The 20854-nt window shown below is 39.5% G+C and overlaps 2 protein-coding genes across 2 annotated transcripts; one reads left to right on the plus strand and one right to left on the minus strand.

Annotated features, from left to right (window-relative positions):
- Positions 1 to 555: 555 nt before the first annotated feature.
- Positions 556 to 18742, plus strand: LOC116709920 (proteasome inhibitor PI31 subunit). Its single transcript, XM_032548641.1, has 8 exons — positions 556 to 678; positions 9975 to 10135; positions 10679 to 10831; positions 11612 to 11694; positions 11878 to 12060; positions 15307 to 15363; positions 15595 to 15756; positions 16548 to 18742. The coding sequence occupies exons 1-8, from the start codon at positions 669 to 671 to the stop codon at positions 16597 to 16599; spliced, it is 861 nt and encodes a 286-aa protein (XP_032404532.1). The 5' UTR covers positions 556 to 668; the 3' UTR covers positions 16600 to 18742.
- On the minus strand, positions 2848 to 7423 carry LOC116709923 (phosphatidylinositol glycan anchor biosynthesis class U protein-like). Its single transcript, XM_032548645.1, has 4 exons — positions 6402 to 7423; positions 6205 to 6329; positions 5164 to 5306; positions 2848 to 4993 (listed from the first exon to the last, which is right to left on the minus strand). Exons 1-4 carry the CDS (start codon positions 6587 to 6589, stop codon positions 4880 to 4882), a joined length of 570 nt encoding a protein of 189 aa, XP_032404536.1. The 5' UTR covers positions 6590 to 7423; the 3' UTR covers positions 2848 to 4879.
- Positions 18743 to 20854: the final 2112 nt, after the last annotated feature.

Raw genomic sequence — 20854 nt, forward strand, 5'->3', positions numbered from 1 at the left:
CTTCATTTCATTTACAGACTGGAAGTTTGTTAATCACAGATTTAACATTTTGACAGAAATATTGAATGTTTTGGTTTTTTTTAGACTTTTCTGTCAGGTGAAAGTTTGAGTCTTCATTCGTTCTGTGACTGGAGGCGGTTGAGGCTACCGCTAACTAGCCGCTAACAGCCCTTAGCTAGCTAAGTTTTCTGTGATTTTCATGTGTAAATTTGTGGGCGGTTGGCTGGACGACGTTTTCATCTGCAGTGAGAAACTCAAAGCTGCTGCCAGGAGTCAGACAGAAACACAACGTTAGTTCCTGGCTCGTTTTATTGTCATGCAGCTCTACAGTAACACTAACTCTACGGTTAGTGTTTCCCTCAAGGCGGCATTAAAGTCTTAAAACGTCTTAAATTTGACTGAAACGAGCAGAAAATCTGGAGGTTCGACAATCAGCAGCCAGTTAGAAATAAACAGCTGAACCCAGAAGGCCTGAAACGTTTAATCCGACCCAAATGTATCTGTGTTTATATCTACAGTATATCTATATTCCAGGTTAGCGTTTTGGGAGGAGATGATCGTGGACCCTGTCATGTTCGGGTTCCCTCGCTTTGACATCCCAGACATCCTGCCTCCTGGAGCCATTCCTCCAGAGGGCCATTTCGACCTGATTGGACCCTTGAGACGACATGGACTGGGGTGAGACACACACACCACCTCGTGTCTATCAGCACCGATTGAGATCATATTGATCAACATAACAAACTGATCTGGAACAGGTTAAGGTCAGTCTGCGGTCTAATCAAAACCTGGAGTCTCATGTCTAAAGCCGCGTACGCACAAAAAATGTGCGGCGCCATATTTTACGCACAAATCAGCCTGTATGAAAACGAACTTTGCGTCAAAGTTTGCGTAAATATACACAAACTTTTTCCCTGCAGTAAAAATGTGCAGCAGCCACACAAACTTTATCTGTGGACAATAATAAACTACAAAGAGTCAAAACTCACATAAATCCACTGAAACCTGATTCAGTTATTTAGACCAGGAAGCATCAAACCCCATGATTTTATGATTTCAATATTTTAGTGTTTAAACGATGAAACTGAACCAATTTATCCTCAGACATTAACCCAACACAAAATAAAGAAAATAGAAATAAAGGATGTGAAAACCTCAGTCCAATGTAAATAATCATGTTGCTCAGTTTGAGTCTCATAAAGATGAAACGCATCGTCTGAATGCATCTATTTATTCTCACTAAAGAGAAACCAGGGCTGATCAAACAGTTTGATTATTGAAGGTGATCAGGTGTGGAGACAATCACAGGTATATCAGTAGCTGCATCAAGGTGAGCTGCTACCTGAGGAGCTTTGGCTCTGATGGAGAACATGGAGCCATTGATCAGAGATCAGATTGATCTGCTGGTTTATTAGCGTTTAGATTCATCCAGACTGATCATCCTGGAGCTCTGAGCAGAACTTAAAGCAGGTACCTGGTACCGGTCCAGCTGCAGCCGTCCTCCAGTGGAGCCGCCCGCTTTGTGAATATGGACAGAAATCATCTCTACTCTGTAAATGTAACTTCTGCTCATGATTCCTGGATTCAGAATAAACATTTAAATCCCGGCTGAACGCTCTGCTGCTCCAACAGCATCTGCTCTGCAGATCTTTAGGATTTATTTGGACTTTTGTCCTTTAAAATGTAATAGTTTTACTACAGCAGCAGCGCTGAGCTGTTGCGTTAACCGGAACGACTCGGTGGTTTTTGTGCTGCTTGGCGTCTCGGCAGACGACAGAACGACTGAGGGCCAGAGCTTCAGCTGTCGTCTCTTTAACACCAGGTTACTGGGGAGATGATATTCTGCCCCATTACAAATTGGAAGTCTCCATTCTCGTCTTCTGGACCCGAGACCTGCAGGTGTTCTCTGCAGAGGCTGTGGCTGCAGCGCAGAAGAACAGGCTCTGTGGTTTTCATGAGGTCACCTCACGTCTCTGATCTCTGAAAAATGCCCCAAGTGGAGGATTTGGAATCAGCAGATCTCCAAAGTTTTGGTATCTCTGGGATCTGGGATCTGGTTTGTGATCTGGGAGTTTTCCCCTCCTCCTCTTCCTGCGTCTCTGTCAAACTGAAGTGATTTGTGGCTGAAGCTGCAGCTCCACCTTGAGCTCCTTGCTTGGCGTAAAACTGAATTAAAAACCATCCAACCATCATCAGTTGCTGATTCAGACCACAACTTCCAAACCATTTGTAAAGTTAGTTTTCAAATGGTTTTTTATCTGAAATGGTTTTTTGTCACAACAAACGTCAGTTTACAAAAACACAAAAGTGAACTTTAAATATCCTCAGTGAAAACCTGGTTATTTCTTATTTGATGCTGAAAACCAGATGAAAATCAATCTGTTAACTTGGTGTTGATGTTTGAACATCGTTAAACGGACAAATAAGAAGCAGCAGATCAGAACCCGGCCTGTCAGCAGAGGGCGCTGTGGCACACCAAAGCAATTCTCTTTCCTCCTGTTTGCATTTTGAATGTTTGTAAAGCGACTATATGAGAAAAATTATTTAAACTTCAAACATATGTCACAAACCACAGTTTAAAGATAACTTACATGTAAAAGGGTGGTGGCAGCATCATGCTGTGGGGAGGCTCTTCTCTAGCTGAATCCAAGACATCCTGAACATACAGCCAGATTAATGCATATCCATGTCAAACTGGCCTAGTCAAAACCCAGCTTTAAAGAACAGCTAGGAACTGATGTTATATATTAACAAACGGATGTTTACAGATTCCAAAGAATCCAGAGATGTGCAAATGAAACATTCCTCTCCCTGCTGATATTTATCAGAATTAGTTTAAAGCTCAGGTCAGAATCAATATTTTATTTTATTATAAAAACATAATTTGTTTCATTCAGATTCGATTTCTGGATGCAGAAACTGGAAACGGATCTGAATCACCATTCATCAATATTTAGTTTTTAGATCCGTCTTTTTGTGTCTCACAACTAAAACATTCAGTGCAAGTACAAAGAAAAATGTTTTTCTTAATTAGTGCAATAATAAAATAAATGTTTATGGAGAAACTGAAATCTGTTTCAGCAGAAAAACCAGCAAAAGCAAAACCTCAGGTTTTAATTACACCGTAAAATGATTTTAAATGTTTCAATAAACTAAATATTAGAACAAACTGCAGGAATAAAATAAGCTTTTTGTAAAGTTTCAGTGCAGCAAATAAAAATAAGATTTTTTCCTTTATAAAAACCTCAGAACGACTTTCTGCCCAGAAAAACTAAACATTTAAATAAAAATCAGATTAAATTCAGATGAAAATATAAAAACCAAACTGTTGCATTTTTGCATCAACATGAAGATGTGAAGAAAATATTTCCTAAAAGTTGTTTCAGTAAAATTAAATCAACCTTTACATTTTTAAACAAAATACTGATTGGTGAACATGATTAAAACTGAGACAGAATAATAACCGTAACAAATCATTTCCTGTTGGCGAACATGAAAAACTTTCTACCAGCTGAACTAAACGGTGAAACAGAATCAGCAGTTTGACAGAAAACAAATATTTCTGGGGGAAAATATTTAGTTTTTTTTCTTTTCTGGAGGAAAATCAGAAGTTTACAGCAAAATGTTCAGATCAGTTTGAACATAAAAACTTTTGGCTGCATGGAGCAAAAAACCATTTTAATTAATACCAACATATCCTCCAAACTCTGGTCTTCATGCTAAGCTAAGCTAAGCTAACAACAGTGTGGATGGGAATTTACAGATTAGCATTTCATATTTATGTATTTATGAAAGACAAAACAATAAGAGGGAATTCATAATTAGGCTCGTCATGCATATGGAGGGTTAAATGTTTAAATGCTAAGAACTGGTTATAAGTTCATAAAAACTTTATGGAGAATTTCAGCCATTAATAAAAAAAACAGAAGAAACTCGACAGCATAAAGTTCCTGATCAAAATGTTCAAGATTTAGAAGAAAAATAAAGTTTAAATGTTTTGAAATTTAAACGTTTTTTAAATGTCAAATTAAAGCAGCAAAGTGTCACAGAAACATTCAACATTTGAGCCTTTAATGTGTGAAACCAAACCTGCAAATATCTGAGAAAACCTGAAATAAAAAATACCAAAAACTTCTGAGCAACAGATAAAAAACTTGTTTTAAATAAATAATCGCTTCACCTGCAGATTATCTGACTAATAAGACATTTTTCCATGTTATAAGTTTAATAATCTGCAGTGGAAACAGAAAGTTTAATGCAAATCAAATAATTATTTAATTTAAAAAATGCTCCTACATTTTGCTGAAAAGTTACTTTAATTTAGCTTCGTATTATTTTAAGTGTTATAAGATATTTTTTATAAGAAAGGGAAAAAAATACACAAATAAATGTTGTGTTTTGGCAGCTTGGACAATTTTATCTTGATCCATAATCTGCAAAACAAAAAATGAAGTTTTGTTGTTTTCATCCCAGAAAAGATCCAATCAATAACTGAAACCTTTAGAACTTTATATAATCCTGGCATTCTGCTCACAACACAAAGAAATTAAAATTCACCAAGTAAAATAGACAAAACCAAGTGATGCTGAGCCATTCCTCTGGACATTCACACTTTTCCTACATTTTATGTTTAAACAGAAAAAGTTCTGAATAAAATATTCTCAGATGAAACTTTCCCTCCTGAACAGTTCAGAGTTTGTTCATCGGAAACGGCGGCGAGTCGCTCCGAGTTCTGCACCATCAGCGTTTTTATTCCTCCTCATTCCAGTCTGAGGAAGTTTGATCAGGTTTGATCAGGTTTGATCAGATTTGATCAGGTTTGATCAGATTTGATCAGGATCAATCAGCTCGTTGCTCTGCAGCAGCCGCAGGGTGCGCTTCATTTCAGCACCAGCGTCGCCTCGGAGCCGTCCTTCTTCTTCAGGTAGAGCCCGGCCGTCAGGTGGTGCTCCCTCCTCAGGAAGGCGTAGAAATAATCCGACACCAGCAGGATCTGGACCGGAAGCAAAAACACATTTTCAGCAGAAACTAACAGAAAGTTTTATTTTTTTATCGTCATATAACTAGCAGGTTGTTTCCTGGGTTTCCAGAGATCCGCCTGAGGGTCGGGTGCAGCGACGCGGTGATTTTGGCCTGTTTCCGGTTCCGCCCTCGCTGCTTTACCTGCGCCACGTTGAAGAGCAGCGTGATGGCGTAGTAGAAGTTGGAGTTGGCGCTTCCGGCGTAGATCCAGAGATGCCAGAGAACCGGGAAGAGAGCAGAGCAGGCGAGCAGAACGCAGGAAACCAGGAAGATGTTCCTGAGGACTGGACAGGCAGGCAGGCGGCTCAGTATGACCAATAAATCAATAAACCACCAATAAATTATTGATAAACCACCAATAAATCAAAAAACCACCAATAAATTATTGATGAACCACCAATAAACCACCAATAAATTATTGATAAACCACCAATAAATCAAAAAACCACCAATAAATTATTGATTAACCACCAATAAATCAATAAACCACCAATAAATTATTGATAAACCACCAATAAATCAATAAACCACCGATAAATCAATTAACCACAGATAAATTATTGATAAACCACCAATAAATCAATAAACCACCAATAAATTATTGATGAACCACCAATAAACCAATAAACCACCAATAAATTATTGATAAACCACCAATAAATCAATAAACTACCAATAAATTACTGATAAACCACCAATAAATCAATAAACCACTAGTGAGGTCTACACATGGAAGGAATCTCCACTAATGTTATTGATTTTAGTGATTGATTATTCTGACGCTTAACTGATTCATCAAATAAAACCAACTGATACATTCTACAGATTCTTCATTGATCCACTTCATCCTGAACGACATTTAAAGGGACGGAACCGTTTCCAAGTATGTTGGGTCGCCATGTTACCTTCAGTTGTTATCAAAGTGTTATTTATATCAAATATGACTTAACAGAAATATGACTTCCTTTAAATTCACTGGATGTTTGTTGGTTCCTTTTACTAGTAAATTCAATCAAAAGCAAAAGTTTGTACTGCATCTTAAATTATAACAGATTTTAACTCTCTTATCTTATTTTAAAGGGAAATTCCCCCACCGTTGTTTTTAATTCTTTTGTGCATCAGCTGGCCGACCCGCTGACCCCGTTGACCCCGACCTGACCCAGGTGTGCAGTAAACACTCACATCTGTGCAGGTGGCTCCAGACGGGGAGGAAGGCCAGGTAGAGCGCCGTGTCGCCCACTGTGGGGTAAGACTTAAAGATGGAGATCACCGCAAGCTGCATGAACATCAGGAACACCGGCTGGTCCCTGCAGGCCGACGCACACAGAGGTTAGGGGGCGCAGGGAAAGGTCAGAGGTTAATGAGACGGGAGGACTGACTTCAGTTTGATGCACAGAGGGACGGTGTAGAAGAAGACGTTGATCTGGAAGACGCAGAGGAAGAAGAGGCGGAAATGCTCAAACATCTCAGCGAAGAAATACCAGAAGAGGCCGATGTTGGGCGTCAGGTCAGGAACCGAGAGGCTGAAAAAAAAACAGGAACATGGAGCTGGACCAGAGGACAACATGTCCCACAGCGCCCTCTGGTGGAGACACAGAGAACTGTGTTTCTATCCACAGCAGTCTGGAAGGGCTGGGATGAACTTCATGCCAAACTCAGCCATCAGAGGGCGCTGCACTGTAACTCTGTTCTTATTTAAATAAAAAAACTCCACCTCAAGTCAAGATACAATTAAACAAAACATTTTAATTTGTTTGCATATTATCCTCGGACCCAGAAAACCTTCATGGTGACGTTAAATTTATCTTCTCCTGAGAAAACGTGTTCTCTGTTATGGAGCCTGTGTACAGGAGCTTTTGACAATTCTTCTAGAAGAACATCTGTGAGGTCAGACTCTGATGCTGGATGAGACGGCTTGGCTGCAGAACCTGCTCTAATTCATCCCAGACGTGTCGAGGTCGGGATCTGTGGTTCTACTGGAACATCAACATCAGAGCTGGGAGCTCCGCACCGCGGGTTCACCGGGACGTACTGGTGCTGAGGAGGGACACAGGCAGGCAGAGAGGGCAAAACATGTCGGTGGATCTATTGGCAGCCTTTTTGGATGAGGCGGATGCAGTCTTAATAAACATGGGATAAAGCTACTCACTGCAGATCTTTTTCATTTTGTCAACAAGGACAGCAACGTGATCATCGCTTCAGAAGAACAGGCTCAAGGAGTTCTGACTAGGATGGAACCCTCTGCGTATCAGGAGCAACCCGTTCCAAAACAAGCTGATACATCGACTGCAGACAGAGCGACTGGTTCCCTTCCTCCTTCCCTCCTCCCTCTCTGTTCACCCACTCATTCACAGGATTCACAAGATACATATGAAGAAATGTCTTCTGGACCGGAGTTTCTTAAATTTACAGATGGAATGAATCAACAGGTTCTCCTCGGGGCGTCTCTCCTTAGCGCTCATGTAGCAGACCTCACTTCATTTAAGCCACCTGCCTCTGACTTCCCGACCCGATTATTGCAACAGCGTCTTCACAGGTCTGTCCAACAAATCAATCAAACAGCTGCAGCTGATCCAGAATGCTGCTGCTGGCGTTCTCACTAAAACCAGGAAGATAGAGCACATAACACCAGTTTTAAAGTCCCTACTCTGGCTCCCTGTAGCTCAAAGAATAGACTTTAAAATACTGTTGTTAGTTTATAAATCACTGAACGGCTTAGCACCACAATACATTAAAGATCTGCTGTTGTTGTATGAACCTTCCAGATCTCTCAGGTCTTCCGGTTCTGGTCTGCTCTGCATCCCCAGAACCAGAACCAAACGAGGAGAAGCAGCTTTCAGCATCTATGCACCACAAGTTTGGAACAAACTTCCAGAAAACTGTAAAACAGCTGAAACACTGACTTCTTTTAAATCTCGACTAAAAACCCACCTGTTTAGGATTGTATTTGAAATGTAATCAATTACAAATTTAATGATGGAACCTGACTTAATGTCGTGTTTTGATTGTTGATTCTATGTTGCAATTGCACAAAAATCCGTGAGGGACGACGGAGTCCCAGAGCAAAATTCCGTGAAAGAGGTGTACAGAGCCTGGTGCCGGAAGCCCGTTGAAAGGCTGTTTACATCGTTTTAAACTGTGTGATTGTGAGCGTGAGTGGGAATAAAAATAGCAATAGGTATTTTGTTCCATATAACACAGTAGGAGTGTAACAGGTAAACCTTCTATGGATGACATTAAGTCAAGTTGATGGAACTTGACTTAATGTCAAGTTCCATCAATATTATTGATATTGTTGATTTTGATTGTTGATTCTATGTTGCATTGTGTTTCTGTGTTTGATATGATGTAAAGCACTTTGAGATGCCTTGCTGCTGAAATGTGCTATACAAATAAAATTTGATTGATTGATTGATTGATTGAATGAATGAACATCCACCAGAAAGTGAAAGAGGTAAATGATGAGAGGAGTCTGCAGGAAAGAAAAAGATCAAGCATGGGATGTCAGGTGGAATAAATGCTTAATGATAAAATTCATCTCAGCTGGAATATAAAACAAGGAAACTCTGTTTTTCTCTGTGAGGAACATCTCAAATACTGAAGCTCTTTAAGTTTGAAAACTGAGGCAAAAACAGTACAAAATCAAACATGTTCACATTAATATCCATATCTAATATCCAAACGTGTACTTTAAAATGATTTTTAACCAACATGTGCATCAAGAGCCAGATTTGACTTCTTACCTCGTGGAAAACATCGCCGGAATACGGAGAAACTCCCAGATTTATGGAGATTTACGAAAATCTCCATAAACTTAAAGTTTGGCATACGAGAGCATCTAATGCAACTCTTTCAAACATGGGATGTCACTCATAAAATTTGTTACAACAACCACATTTAATTTCCCTTTGGGATCCATAAAGTAGTTTTGAATTGAACTGAATAAATCTGAAAAGTAAATATGAGATGAGTTAATTTAAATGTAAGCAGTTGCCAGGTTCGGCTCGGTCCTTCATTATTCTGATTCTGCTGGTTGTTGAATCGCTGACACACAGAAACTCAGATATTTGTTCAAACAAAAAAGAAACGCATCAATAATAATTTAAATTTTTAAAAGCATAAATTAAGTCCCTGCTAATAGATTGTTCCGTGTGAAAACAGTATTAATAACAATATTGTTAATACTGTCAATACTAATAATTTTGACAGAATTACATTTAAATTAGCATTTTATTTTTGTATTTATTTCAGAAACGAATTATTTCTTAAACAAACATAAATATAATTATTTATCCATTTAATAAAAATGTTTCGTTTAATGTAACCATACAAAAAAGACAATATATAAAATAATACTTTATAACGGAACGATATTTCTTATATTGGTTCTGTTCCGGAAACTATATGTGTTGCATCAAAACAAAACGAACTTTTCCGTAAAGTTAGAAAAAAATAAAGCAGCAACTTTTTCCCCAGAGATTTCTCTCTGGAGAAAATAAAAGAAACTAGGGTTGGAAACTGTTTCTGCAATACAGCAATGATTGAATATATGGTAAAACTTTCACTACTGGCTTTAGGGTCACTATTTTTGATCCAAACTCACTCAGAACCTCCCGCTGTATATCGAGCGTCTTATTATAACTATATAAAGTTATATATACAATTCAATTATTTTTTGTTGCACAAATAAACAGCCTCTTTCTCATCCCAGACTTACACAACCATTAACCTCTGTCGAAATATTTTCGGGCTCAAATGCAATTTAACAGCCGTATAAGGTTCAGTAATTTTCCGAAATAATTTTATTGTATCACTTCTGAAATTAGTTTCTAATGTGACCAACTCGATTTGACGACGTTCTTGTGCTTTTACTTTGAAATTCCCTGACAGGAAGTAGCTGTGGTTGCTATGAGACTTCAGTGAAGACTTTCGTTTTCCTTTCTCCGGTTTAGATGCGGAGCTGGTATCGGCTGTTGGGAGAAAAATGGCTGGTTTAGAGGCGCTGTACACCTGTGTCGCAGATAAAATCGAGTGTCCGCAGGACGCCGTCGTGTGCTTCGTTCACTGGGAAATGATAAAGAATGGCTACCGGTGCATCGGATCTGGAGACGAGGTGAAAGAACAGGAAAATGGTTTGAATTTGATTAGCCGTTGATCTGCAGAGGTTCGATTAGCGCCGAGCTCTGTCAATGTTTGGGCAGTTAAACATGACTGAAGGTTTCCAACTTGATTAACTTCATTAATAAATAATTAAATTGATTAATTTTGTTTCCGAATTTAAGAGAAGTTGGGAAGCAGTAGAAAGGCTATATGTGATCTATTCTTTAAGATGAGACGGATGTGTGACATTCAGGGAGAAATCAAACAGTTTGATATTTTAATGGAGTTATGTACAAGCTTAGCTAAAGTCTTCAGATTAGCTTTTTAATGCTCATTGTTATCCGGGTGTTAATCATTTCAGAGCAAAATGCCAGACGTGTGTTAGCTTAGCATAAATCAGTCTGTTTTATTCAGACTTCCAGGGGAAAACTTTGGAGTTGTGAAAAATGTCTAGTCATCTTTGGGAGGCTAACGCAACTGCGTGATGATAGACACTCTAATATGGTAATTATTTTGACTGAGTCTCTTCTTTTTCTTTTTCTCTGTTGTATTGTAGCCTAGCAGCCGTGATAAAAAGTCAGAGCTGCTTCCTGCTGACTGGAGCAGCAACAAGGAGCTGTACAGCCTGCGCTACAGAACCAGCGACACAGACACCGTGATGGTGCTGAAGGCCATCGCTGTGGACTCCACGCTCATCTTCAACTTAATGGTAACTCAGAAAACAGGACCGGCTTCTCTCTGCAGTTAAAATGAAAGTAGCTGATGCAGTGGGTTGATGCTAATAATCACACAGGGAGCCGGATATGTACAGGAGAGACTCTGCGCTGTTTTCTTCTTCAGTGTTTAAATCATGTGAAACCTTCACATTTAGCTCAATTGAAATAACCAATTATTTATATTACCACTGTAATTATTTATAATAGCAAGTTCCCTTTGTATTTGGTCGCCTTTTAATCCATGACTTTGGTTAAACATTTTGAGCATAAGGCTTGAACTTTGACCCCCAAATCCCAAAGGAGTTGAAAAGGAGGCTTCATGGAGCATTCGTCCAACGCTCCGGCCGGCCAGGCAGAGACTGAAGGAGCAGCAGCAGCAGATGAGGTGGATTAGCAGAGCTGATGATGTCATCAGGATGTTCCATCCATTTTCTTACATTCTGGTCCCTGGTGGGGTCAGGAGGGCCTTTTGAGAGGCGGGGTCACCTGGACAGGTCGCCAGTCTGTCGCAGGGCAACACAGAGACAGACAGGAGAAACAACCACACACACACACACACACACACTTAAGGAGAATTTAGACAGGCCAATTAACCTAACATTCATGTTTTTGGATTGTGGGCCGGGAATCGAACCAGGACCTTCAGTGCTACCAACTGCGCCACCGTGCAGCGTTCTCATCAGGATGTTTTACTTCACAATATCGTCTCTTTTGGGTTTAAATATGGGATTGGTGGGCAGAACGTCTGATTAAAAGCTGCTGTTGTTTTGCAGAACTCCGGCACTAACCAGGTTTCAGACCTGATGGTGAACATCAGCGACCACGTCAACGCTGATCAGCTGCACACCTTTGACAGGTTGGTTTGTACCAGATTTGTTTGTCTCACCTGAGAACAGAAAACCTCCTGCATACACACTTAGTGGTTTGAATCATTTCTACATATTAAAATAACACATTCTGCTAACAATAACCAGCAGCACAGATAATGACGTAAACACAACGTTGTTCCGGTTGGTGACGGAGCCTCTCTGTGCCACAGCGTATTCAGAGACGCAGACGATTTGTCTGAGAAGGTGAAGTCTCAGCTGCTGCCCCGCCCAGAGAAAGCGCCGGAGCGCAGCAGACGGGAGGAGGGCGAGTCGTCTCAGAGGAGGCGGGAGGAAGACGGCGACCCCCTGCGGCTGCCCTGCAGACACCCCCGCCACGGGCCACAGCCTCACTGGTCAGTAAGCAGCGGCGTCCAGGAAACCGCCTCGCTCTAATAAACTGTCTTCACTAATTGGTTTTATGTGTTTAATTACGCTCTGAAATAGACAAGTAGAATATTATCCAACACACATCAAATATTTAATAAACCAACGTTTCCATTTCTCTTGTGACATTATTTTTCTATTAAATGTGGTTTTAGTTTCAGAATATGAAGATTATTCCTCTGATAACTCAAAACACATCAGAGCAATAAGTTCATCTGTAAATTCATCATCAGCTTCTAAAGTAGATAGAAAACGTCAGAATGACCAGAAGGAAATTTTCACTAAGAATCACTAACAAAACCACGAGAATATTATTTTGTTCTTTTTTCAATAGGTTGCAAACATTTTTCATTTTTAAGTTATTGTGCTAAACACATTTTATGTCTTATTTGATGAAAATGTATAAAAGCTAAAAACAAAACTAAATACACTGCCTGGCCAAAAAAAAAGTCGCCACCTGGATTTAACTAAGCAAATAGGTACAAGCCTCCTATTGGATAAGTGCTGCATAGGCGATTATCTTTCAGCTGGCAACAAGTTATTTAACCCCAGCTGATGCAGTGAGTAACTCCTCATTTCTTAAACAACCATGGCAAAAGGCACATCCTGTGGTCGTGGAAAAGACGTTAGTCTGTTTAAGAAGGGTCAAATCATTGGCATGCATCAAGCAGAGAAAACATCTAAGGAGATTGCAGAAACTACTAGAATTGGGTTAAGAACTGTCCAACGCATCATTAAAAACTGGAAGGATGGTGGGGAACCATCGTCTTCCAGGAAGAAATGTGGTCGGAAAAAATCCTGAATGATCGTGATCGGCGATTACTTAAACATTTGGTCAAATCAAATCGAAGAAAAACAACAGCAGAACTCAGGAGTATGTTTAATTGTGAACGCAAAAGCATTTCCACACGCACAATGCGAAGGGAACTCAAGGGGTTGGGATTGAACAGCTGTGTAGCCGTAAGAAAACCTCTAATCAGTAAGGCTAACCAGAAAAAAAGGCTTCAGTTTGCTAGGGAGCATAAAGATTGGACTCTGGAGGAATGGAAGAGGGTCATGTGGTCTGATGAGTCCAGATTTACCCTGTTCCAGAGTGATGGGCGCATCAGGTAAGAAGAGAGGCAGGTGAAGTGATGCACCCATCATGCCTAGTGCCTACTGTACAAGCCTGTGGGGGCAGTGCTATGATCTGGGGTTGCTGCAGTTGGTCAGGTCTAGGTTCAGCAACATTGTGTGCCCAAAGAATGAGGTCAACTGACTACCTGAATATACTGAATGACCAGGTTATTCCATCAATGGATTTTGTCTTCCCAAATGGAACGGGCATATTCCAAGATGACAATGTCAGGATTCATGGGGCTCACATTGTGAAAGAGTGGTTCAGGGAGAATGAGACATCTTTTTCACACATGGATTGGCCACCACAGAGTCCAGACCTTAACCCCATTGAGAATCTTTGGGATGTGCTGGAGAAGGCTTTGCGCAGTGGTCAGACTCTCCCATCATCAATACAAGATCTTGGTGAAAGATTAATGCAACACTGGATGGAAATAAATCTTGTGACACTGCAGAAGCTTATTGAAACAATGCCACAGCGAATGTGGGCTGTAATCAAAGCTAAAGGCGGTCCAACAAAATATTAGAGAGTGTGACCATTTTTTGGTGGCGACTTTTTTTTTGGCCAGGCAGTGTATTTTTTTTAAAGTCTAAACACATTTCCTTAAATGTGAATTATAAAAATAAGTTTCATTTTATGTAAACAGATTATATTTACCTGGACTGAAGGTAAAAATGAATCTTTGGGTTTTAAAGTTTGTTCATTTCAATTCGGCTCAGTTTATTTCTAAAGCGAGAAATTCACCCCAGATATCAACTGGAGGAACTTTACGACTAAAAATAATTTAAATCTATTATACAATTTATGCAAGTTATCCATCAAATCATTAAACTCAATTAATTATTCAAATTAGTTTAAATAGTTCCTAAGGAAACTGAACAGAATATCGATCCTCTCCTCCTGACCAGCAGGGGGCGACAGCTGGAAAATCTCTGGTATTAAGTTATTACACACTCCTTCGTACTGAGCATGCATGTGGTGACAGTGGAGAGGAAAACTCTCCTTTAATAGCAGGAAACCAGCAGCAGAACCAGAACCCGGTTTTTATCGCAGCAGTCGGTCGGTGATCGGTAGAACTCGTGTCTGAAGTTAAAACGTCTTCATTTCATTTACAGACTGGAAGTTTGTTAATCACAGATTTAACATTTTGACAGAAATATTGAATGTTTTGGTTTTTTTTAGACTTTTCTGTCAGGTGAAAGTTTGAGTCTTCATTCGTTCTGTGACTGGAGGCGGTTGAGGCTACCGCTAACTAGCCGCTAACACAGTGTTGGTGTTAGTTAACAGTTAGTGTTTCCCTCAAGCCGGCATTAAAAAGTCTTAAAACGTCTTAAATTTGACTGAAACGAGCAGAAACTCTGGAGGTTCGACAATCAGCAGCCAGTTAGAAATAAACAGCTGAAGGCCTGAAACGTTTAATCCGACCCAAACGTCTGAACCCAGAATAATGATTTATGTTTCTGTTTCTGAAACACCAGAGATCACATTTATCTGGGTCCATTCCCGGTTCTGTATCTGAAGGTTCAATTCAGTGGGAGAAAGTCAGTTTGTTGTTTGATTTGTGTAGAAGATGATTGCAGCAGCAGGTCAGAATTATTTTATTTAAAGATGGAGAAGTTTTTTTTTCTGGAATTGAAAATCAAACTGGAGGACGGATTCGTTCCCTCCTCCGACCTTTAACCCGGTCACATGAGACGGCGGCCCTTCATCGCCACAGTGGCCCCCAGGGGACAGAGAGGATGAGGAAGATGAGGAAGACGGAGCAGAGACGGATGGATAGAAAGTGAACAGAGAGAGTTTGAGACGGAAAAACGAAGCGATGAAGAGAAGATCCTCACATTAATCAAAAACGTTACAAATATTTGATTGTTTTTATTTTTGAAACATTTCGGTTTTAAATTGGTTAGAAAAAGTTTCAGAGCCGATCCAAAACGTCTGAGACCAGAATCCGTTTAAATTCACTTTATAGCATGAAAAGGTAACGGGTCACTTCCTGTTGCATTTAAAGGGATCTTAAAGGTTTTCTGGATCAATCATTAATGTCTGATCATTTTTATTTCATCAATAAAAAAACAAAATGTCTGTTGGTTTGTTTCAGGCCCGGCCCGCTGAATCCTCCGTTCGTAGCCGGAGGAGCAGATCTGGATCCATTTGGGTGAGTTCACATTTAGTCTGGTTTAAACTTGAATCTGGTTTACACAAAAAATGAAGCAGATTGAGACTTTTTGTTTCTTCTACATTTAAAACCAAATTATTACCGATGTTTCTTTATTTCTTTTATTGGTTTTTGATGTATTGAAATGAAACCTCCTCTGGTTTCACCCTGATGATTCAGTGGATAATATCTATATTTATATCTATATTTATATCTATATCTATATTCCAGGTCAGTAGGTGGGGGGGGGATGATTGTGGACCCTCTGAGGTCCGGGTTCCCTCGCTCCGGCTTCGACCCGTCCAGCGGGATCCCAGACATCCTGCCTCCTGGAGCCGTTCCTCCGGGGGCCCGCTTCGACCCGTTTGGACCCGTGGGACGCCACAGACCGGGGTGAGACACACACACACACACACACACACACACACCACCTCGTGTCTATCAGCACCGATTGAGATCGTATTGATCAACATAACAAACTGATCTGGAACAGGTTAGGGTCGGTCTATGGTCTAATCAAAACCTGGAGCTTCATGTCTAAAGCCGCGTACGCACAAAAAATGTGCGGCGCCATATTTTACGCACAAATCAGCCTGTATGAAAATGAACTTTGCGTCAAAGTTTGCGTAAATATACACAAACTTTTTCCCTGCAGTGAAAATGTGCAGCAGCCACACAAACTTTATCTGTGGACAATAATAAACTACAAAGAGTCAAAACTCACATAAATCCACTGAAACCTGAGTCAGTTATTTACACTAAATTATTCTTAGATAATCAGATTTCAGTCTGATCATTTCTGCCTGTTGAGTTGTTTTAGGGCCACTGTCACTTTAAATAAGCAGTTTCTGACCGCGCCCCCAATGTATTCTGACCACACCCCCTACCCCAACTGGTTTCTGGTTGGTCACAACAAAACTGTTTTCCAGCAGCCATTGTACAGCAGGAAAACCAGCTGACGATCTCTGGAGATCACGGTGTGTCTCAGCAATCGGCTCGTTCTCCAGTTTTAAACTTGAATTTATCACCTAAAACTGCGTGGATGTTTTCAGAAACGGTCCAGACTTTCAGAACAAATTTGACCAGAATGTGAAAGCTGTGAAATCCGAAGCGTCGGACGGAGTTTCATTTCCTTACGTTTTCCTGAAGTCAGTGACGTTGATGTTCCTGTTTCCTGTTTTCAGGCCTGACCCCGACCACATGCCGCCGCCCGGATACGATGACATGTTCATGTAGCGCTTGGCGCCGGTTCCTGCTTCCATTACTCCTGCTCACACCGCAGAACTGGGTCCGGTCCAGAACCAAGCCAGATCCGGTCCGGAACCACCACAGATCGTCCAGTGACAGGCGGGATTCTCTGAAAATGAAAAATAAAATATTCACTCAGACTCCTTTAGGGTTTAGAAATGCTTATGAATTTTTTTAATCTGCGCAGATTCATATCGATCCTGACCCTTGACCCTGATCTGACCCTGACCCTTGACCTTTCTGCTTGTTATGATAAACGTACATATCTATAATTTCTTTCTTCTGAGCTTCTTGCTGAGAAATGAGTGAATTAAAGCGACGTCTCAGAGAGTAAACTCCCGGTTTGGATTATTTTGACTTACAGAAAAGTTTGGGAATAATTTCCATTTCTTTAGAAAAGCAGATCTTTGCTGCTTGTTTTTTTTGGTTGTTGATTTTGAAACATGGCTGATTAATAATTTCTGCCAACATTCTAATAAAAACCGCAAAGTTGTTACTGTTTTAGTTCTGCTGCTTTGTATCAAACTCCAACATTTTCATGGGAAACATTTTAATTCAGTGGAGAAAATAAACCTGGCCGGTTCCCTCGGCAGCCCGCAGCGTCATGGATCCTCCACCATACTTGACAGTGGAGCTAGAAGTTTTTAAAAATCAGCATTAATTAATTTTTTACCTAAAACAAGCTGCTGTATGAAACGTTTCCTGTAAGTTAATTAGATATTTGCTCTATAAACTAGTCAAAAATGTTTAGTAGATTTTGTTTTTGCAGTGAGACTTTCAGACTGAAATCAACCTGCAGACTACCAACATGGCTGCCGTTTACCTTCAGAGCTGCAGGAAAACTTCGACATCGTCGTTTAACATAAAAACTGTTTATTTAAACGTCACTGCGCCAGTTTCACATTTAAGATAATCCTCTGCGGTTTCTACCTCCCTGACGATTCAGTCAGCGCCACAGAAACAGTGACATCATCATGACATCATCATCTGAAAACTGATGAGGAGCAGAGTCAAAGAAACTTCAAACATTTTAAATTTATTAAGTATATTTTTTTAAAAAGTTGAGATGTTTAATCTATTTTTTCATTACATTCAGATGCTTCTCTAATTTTTGTGTCATGGTTTAAAAGTTGCTGCCGTTTTCATATTTTTGTGTAATCTGATTATTTTGGTTTGGACCGCAGCATTGTCTGGTTTAACTTCCTCTTCCTGTTTGGTTCCTCAACTTCCTGAATATCTGAATATCTGGACTGACCTGGATTTTGATGTAGGACGTCTGGGCGGTTGCCCAGGGTGGCATCAGAACTTGGGAAGACGGCTGTGCCCTAAACCTGGTAAAGACATAAAGTTGGGGCGCTGTGGTGGCGCAGGGGCAAAGCCCGACCCACTTATGGAGGCCCTTCGTCCTCGTGGTGGTGGTCGCAGGTTTGATTCCCGGCCTGGCAACATTAGCCACATGTCTCTCATTACCCTCTTTCCTGTTGAACTACTTTCAAATAAAGGCCACTAGAGTCACAAAACCTTAAAAAAGAGATCAGGTTATTTGAGTGCTAAACGAGTTTTATACTTCAAACCTTCGACTGTATCAACGCTTTCATTCATTCAAGGATTTTCTGTGGAAGGAAAATCCAAATTAATCACATAAAATCTGGACCATTGTAGATTTTTCCATAGAGCACATCTAAAATATAGAAAATATAGTTGCTGCCCCCTGCTGGGTGGCTTTGGGGGGCAGAAGCTGCCCGGGGCTCCGCTGACAGCGGGACCGCCCCTGAAGCAGTGCTTTGCCTTGTTTCTTGGTTCTGATTAAAACTAAAGTTTCTTCTGTTGTTTTTATGATTTCTCTTCTGAGCTGTTTTCCATTTTGATCGACACTGAAAATGAACTGAAGTTCAGAGAGGAACCGTCTGGATAATGAAACAGAAAAACAGAAACTTTATTTTCACTTGAACAGAATCAGACGTAGAAATCATGTTACAGACAGGATAAAGTATTTACAGGAAGGAAGCTTCACTCAGTAACATGCATCCTCACAGCAGAGTGAACCCTCTGGTAACACTTAAAAAATAAATTCAACTCAAACTTTCTGTGCTTTCCGTACAGCAAACAAATCAGACGTCTGGTTGTGACCGCAAAATAAAAATAAAATCACAAAAATCCTTCAGAGGTTTGGAAATGTGGCATCAGAATCAGAAAAAGGACAAAATCAAATCATGCATTTATAAAAAGATTTTAAATAGTGGCTAATGTGCTAATTAAAAAACTTTTCTTCTTATGATTATTTTGTGGTTAATTTAGATCATTATTCAATAAACTTTTTACCAGATTTTATATCTTTCAGTTCTAATTTAATAAAGTGTTTTTGTTTCCTCCTTTAATTAAAAGTTAAATTAAAAACCAGAAGTTTCTGTTAATATGTTTTACTGTATAGAGTATTTTGTTTATGGTAGTTAATAAATAAAATCAGATATATTTCATATAAATGAGTTGTGCTAAATGTTTTATCCACTGTAATATATTAATAGTTCAATATCTAGGTTTTATGTTAACATTATTTTAATTCTTTTTGTACAATTCAGATTTTTAAATCTGCTTTTGTAAAGTCAGTTTATGGTGTAAACTGAGTGATGTATGTTTAAATTTTAATAAATATATTTATGGTTGGTCGGGTGTTAAAAAATCTTAACTCAAAGCCTCTAATGCTTTTGTTTTTATACTTTTATTTTGAAGGCAGCTGCTTGAATTTGATCAGAATTTTTATCCATTTAACTGAATCTGAATAAATTAAAACCGGAATGTGATATTATTTCAGTGATGTAATTCAAAAACTGAAACATCTCGATTTTTAACAGCATTTTTATGATTCTGATTTAAATATTCAACATTCAGATTCTCAGAATATGCCATTAGTTTGATAAGGAGTTCATTAAAAAATATTTTTATTGCAGAAAAGTGTTGTCAGGCCATGTTTTTCTTTCCATAAGCAGAGGAAATTCTCAACAGCTTGTCTAAGCCTAAACAAGCCGTCTGTCGAAATATGTTACTGGAAAGTTAAGTGGAAGGAAAAATGAAATCCACAGGGATGATAATACATTATCGCATGCCTCTTATGTCCCTGTATAAAACGGGATTTTTAAAGAAATCAGTCTTTAGTTGATATTTTTTGTTTCATTAACTGTAAGCCATAATCTTGAAATTTTACAGTAATAAATGTTAGAAACATCTAACTGCAGGTATTAAATAAATCTGACAATAACTGAACTTCACCTCACCTTGGACACCCTTTATTTAGACGCACCGGTGTAACAGGGGTTAAAGTACAATGGATTCTGAGTGCAGAGTGAAAAGCTCCATGTCACATCTCTGCACAAAGCGGCGCAGTTTACCGTAAAGCAGCCAAGTCTACCGTAAAGCGGCAGAGTTTACTGTGAAGCGGCGCAATTTACCGTAAAGCGGCCATGTTTACCATAAAGGAGAACAGTACGGTAAACATGGCGCCTGCCGCGCGCTGCTCCAGACTCCACTTCATAGTTTGTTTGTCTGAGGAAAACAAACCAGAGCTGCAGAAAAACCACTTCTCCACCGTCTGTCCAACGCAACAAATTATCATTTAATGGCTCATTTTAGGCTCAATATTTTCATATAGAAATGTGCTGCTGTGCACTGTAAAAACACAAAATCTAACTTAAGGTGATTACTTAATCACCTTAAGTAATTTTGTGTTTTTTAAAAGGTAAAGGTAATTTTATTTATAAAGCACATTTTCAGCAACAAGGCAATACAAAGTGCTTTAAGAAAATTTTATTTAATATTTTAACTGAAATACTTCGTCTTTTAAAATGGTAAATGGACTGAACTTATATAGCGCTTTTCGAGTCATTTTGACCACTCAAAGCTCTTTACATTAGAGTTACATTCACCCAGTCGCACTCCCAAACACCGATCTGTGCATCGGTAGGCAATTTGGGGTTAAGTGCCTTGCCCAGAGGCACATCGACATGTGGCAGGAGGAAGCTAGAATCAAACCTACAACCTTGCGATCGCAAGACAACTACTCTACCAAAGAGCCACAGTCGCCCACTTTTAACATCAGCATCAATTATCAGACTTTGAAACGATTGGACAAACTGAGTTTAATTTAAAGAATTAAATTCATAAGTTGAATTATCAGAGTCTTTTTTCATAAAAATAACTTTTTGTCTTTATTCTGCTAATATTACCGTGGTAATATCAACGCTCCGCA

Source organism: Xiphophorus hellerii, chromosome 20 (assembly GCF_003331165.1).
Source record: "Xiphophorus hellerii strain 12219 chromosome 20, Xiphophorus_hellerii-4.1, whole genome shotgun sequence".
NCBI classification, from domain to species: Eukaryota; Metazoa; Chordata; class Actinopteri; order Cyprinodontiformes; family Poeciliidae; genus Xiphophorus; species Xiphophorus hellerii.

Coding starts and splice junctions, on each gene's coding strand:
- LOC116709920 (XM_032548641.1), top strand. Junction 10,136..10,678: donor GCATCGGATCTGGAGACGAG/GTGAAAGAACAG, acceptor GTTGTATTGTAG/CCTAGCAGCCGTGATAAAAA. Junction 10,832..11,611: donor CGCTCATCTTCAACTTAATG/GTAACTCAGAAA, acceptor GTTGTTTTGCAG/AACTCCGGCACTAACCAGGT.
- LOC116709923 (XM_032548645.1), bottom strand. CDS start 6,589: ATGTTGTCCTCTGGTCCAGCTCCATGTTCCTGTTTTTTTTTCAGCCTC. Junction 6,330..6,401: donor CCTCTGTGCATCAAACTGAA/GTCAGTCCTCCC, acceptor GTCGGCCTGCAG/GGACCAGCCGGTGTTCCTGA. Junction 4,994..5,163: donor TGCTCTTCAACGTGGCGCAG/GTAAAGCAGCGA, acceptor CTTCCGGTCCAG/ATCCTGCTGGTGTCGGATTA.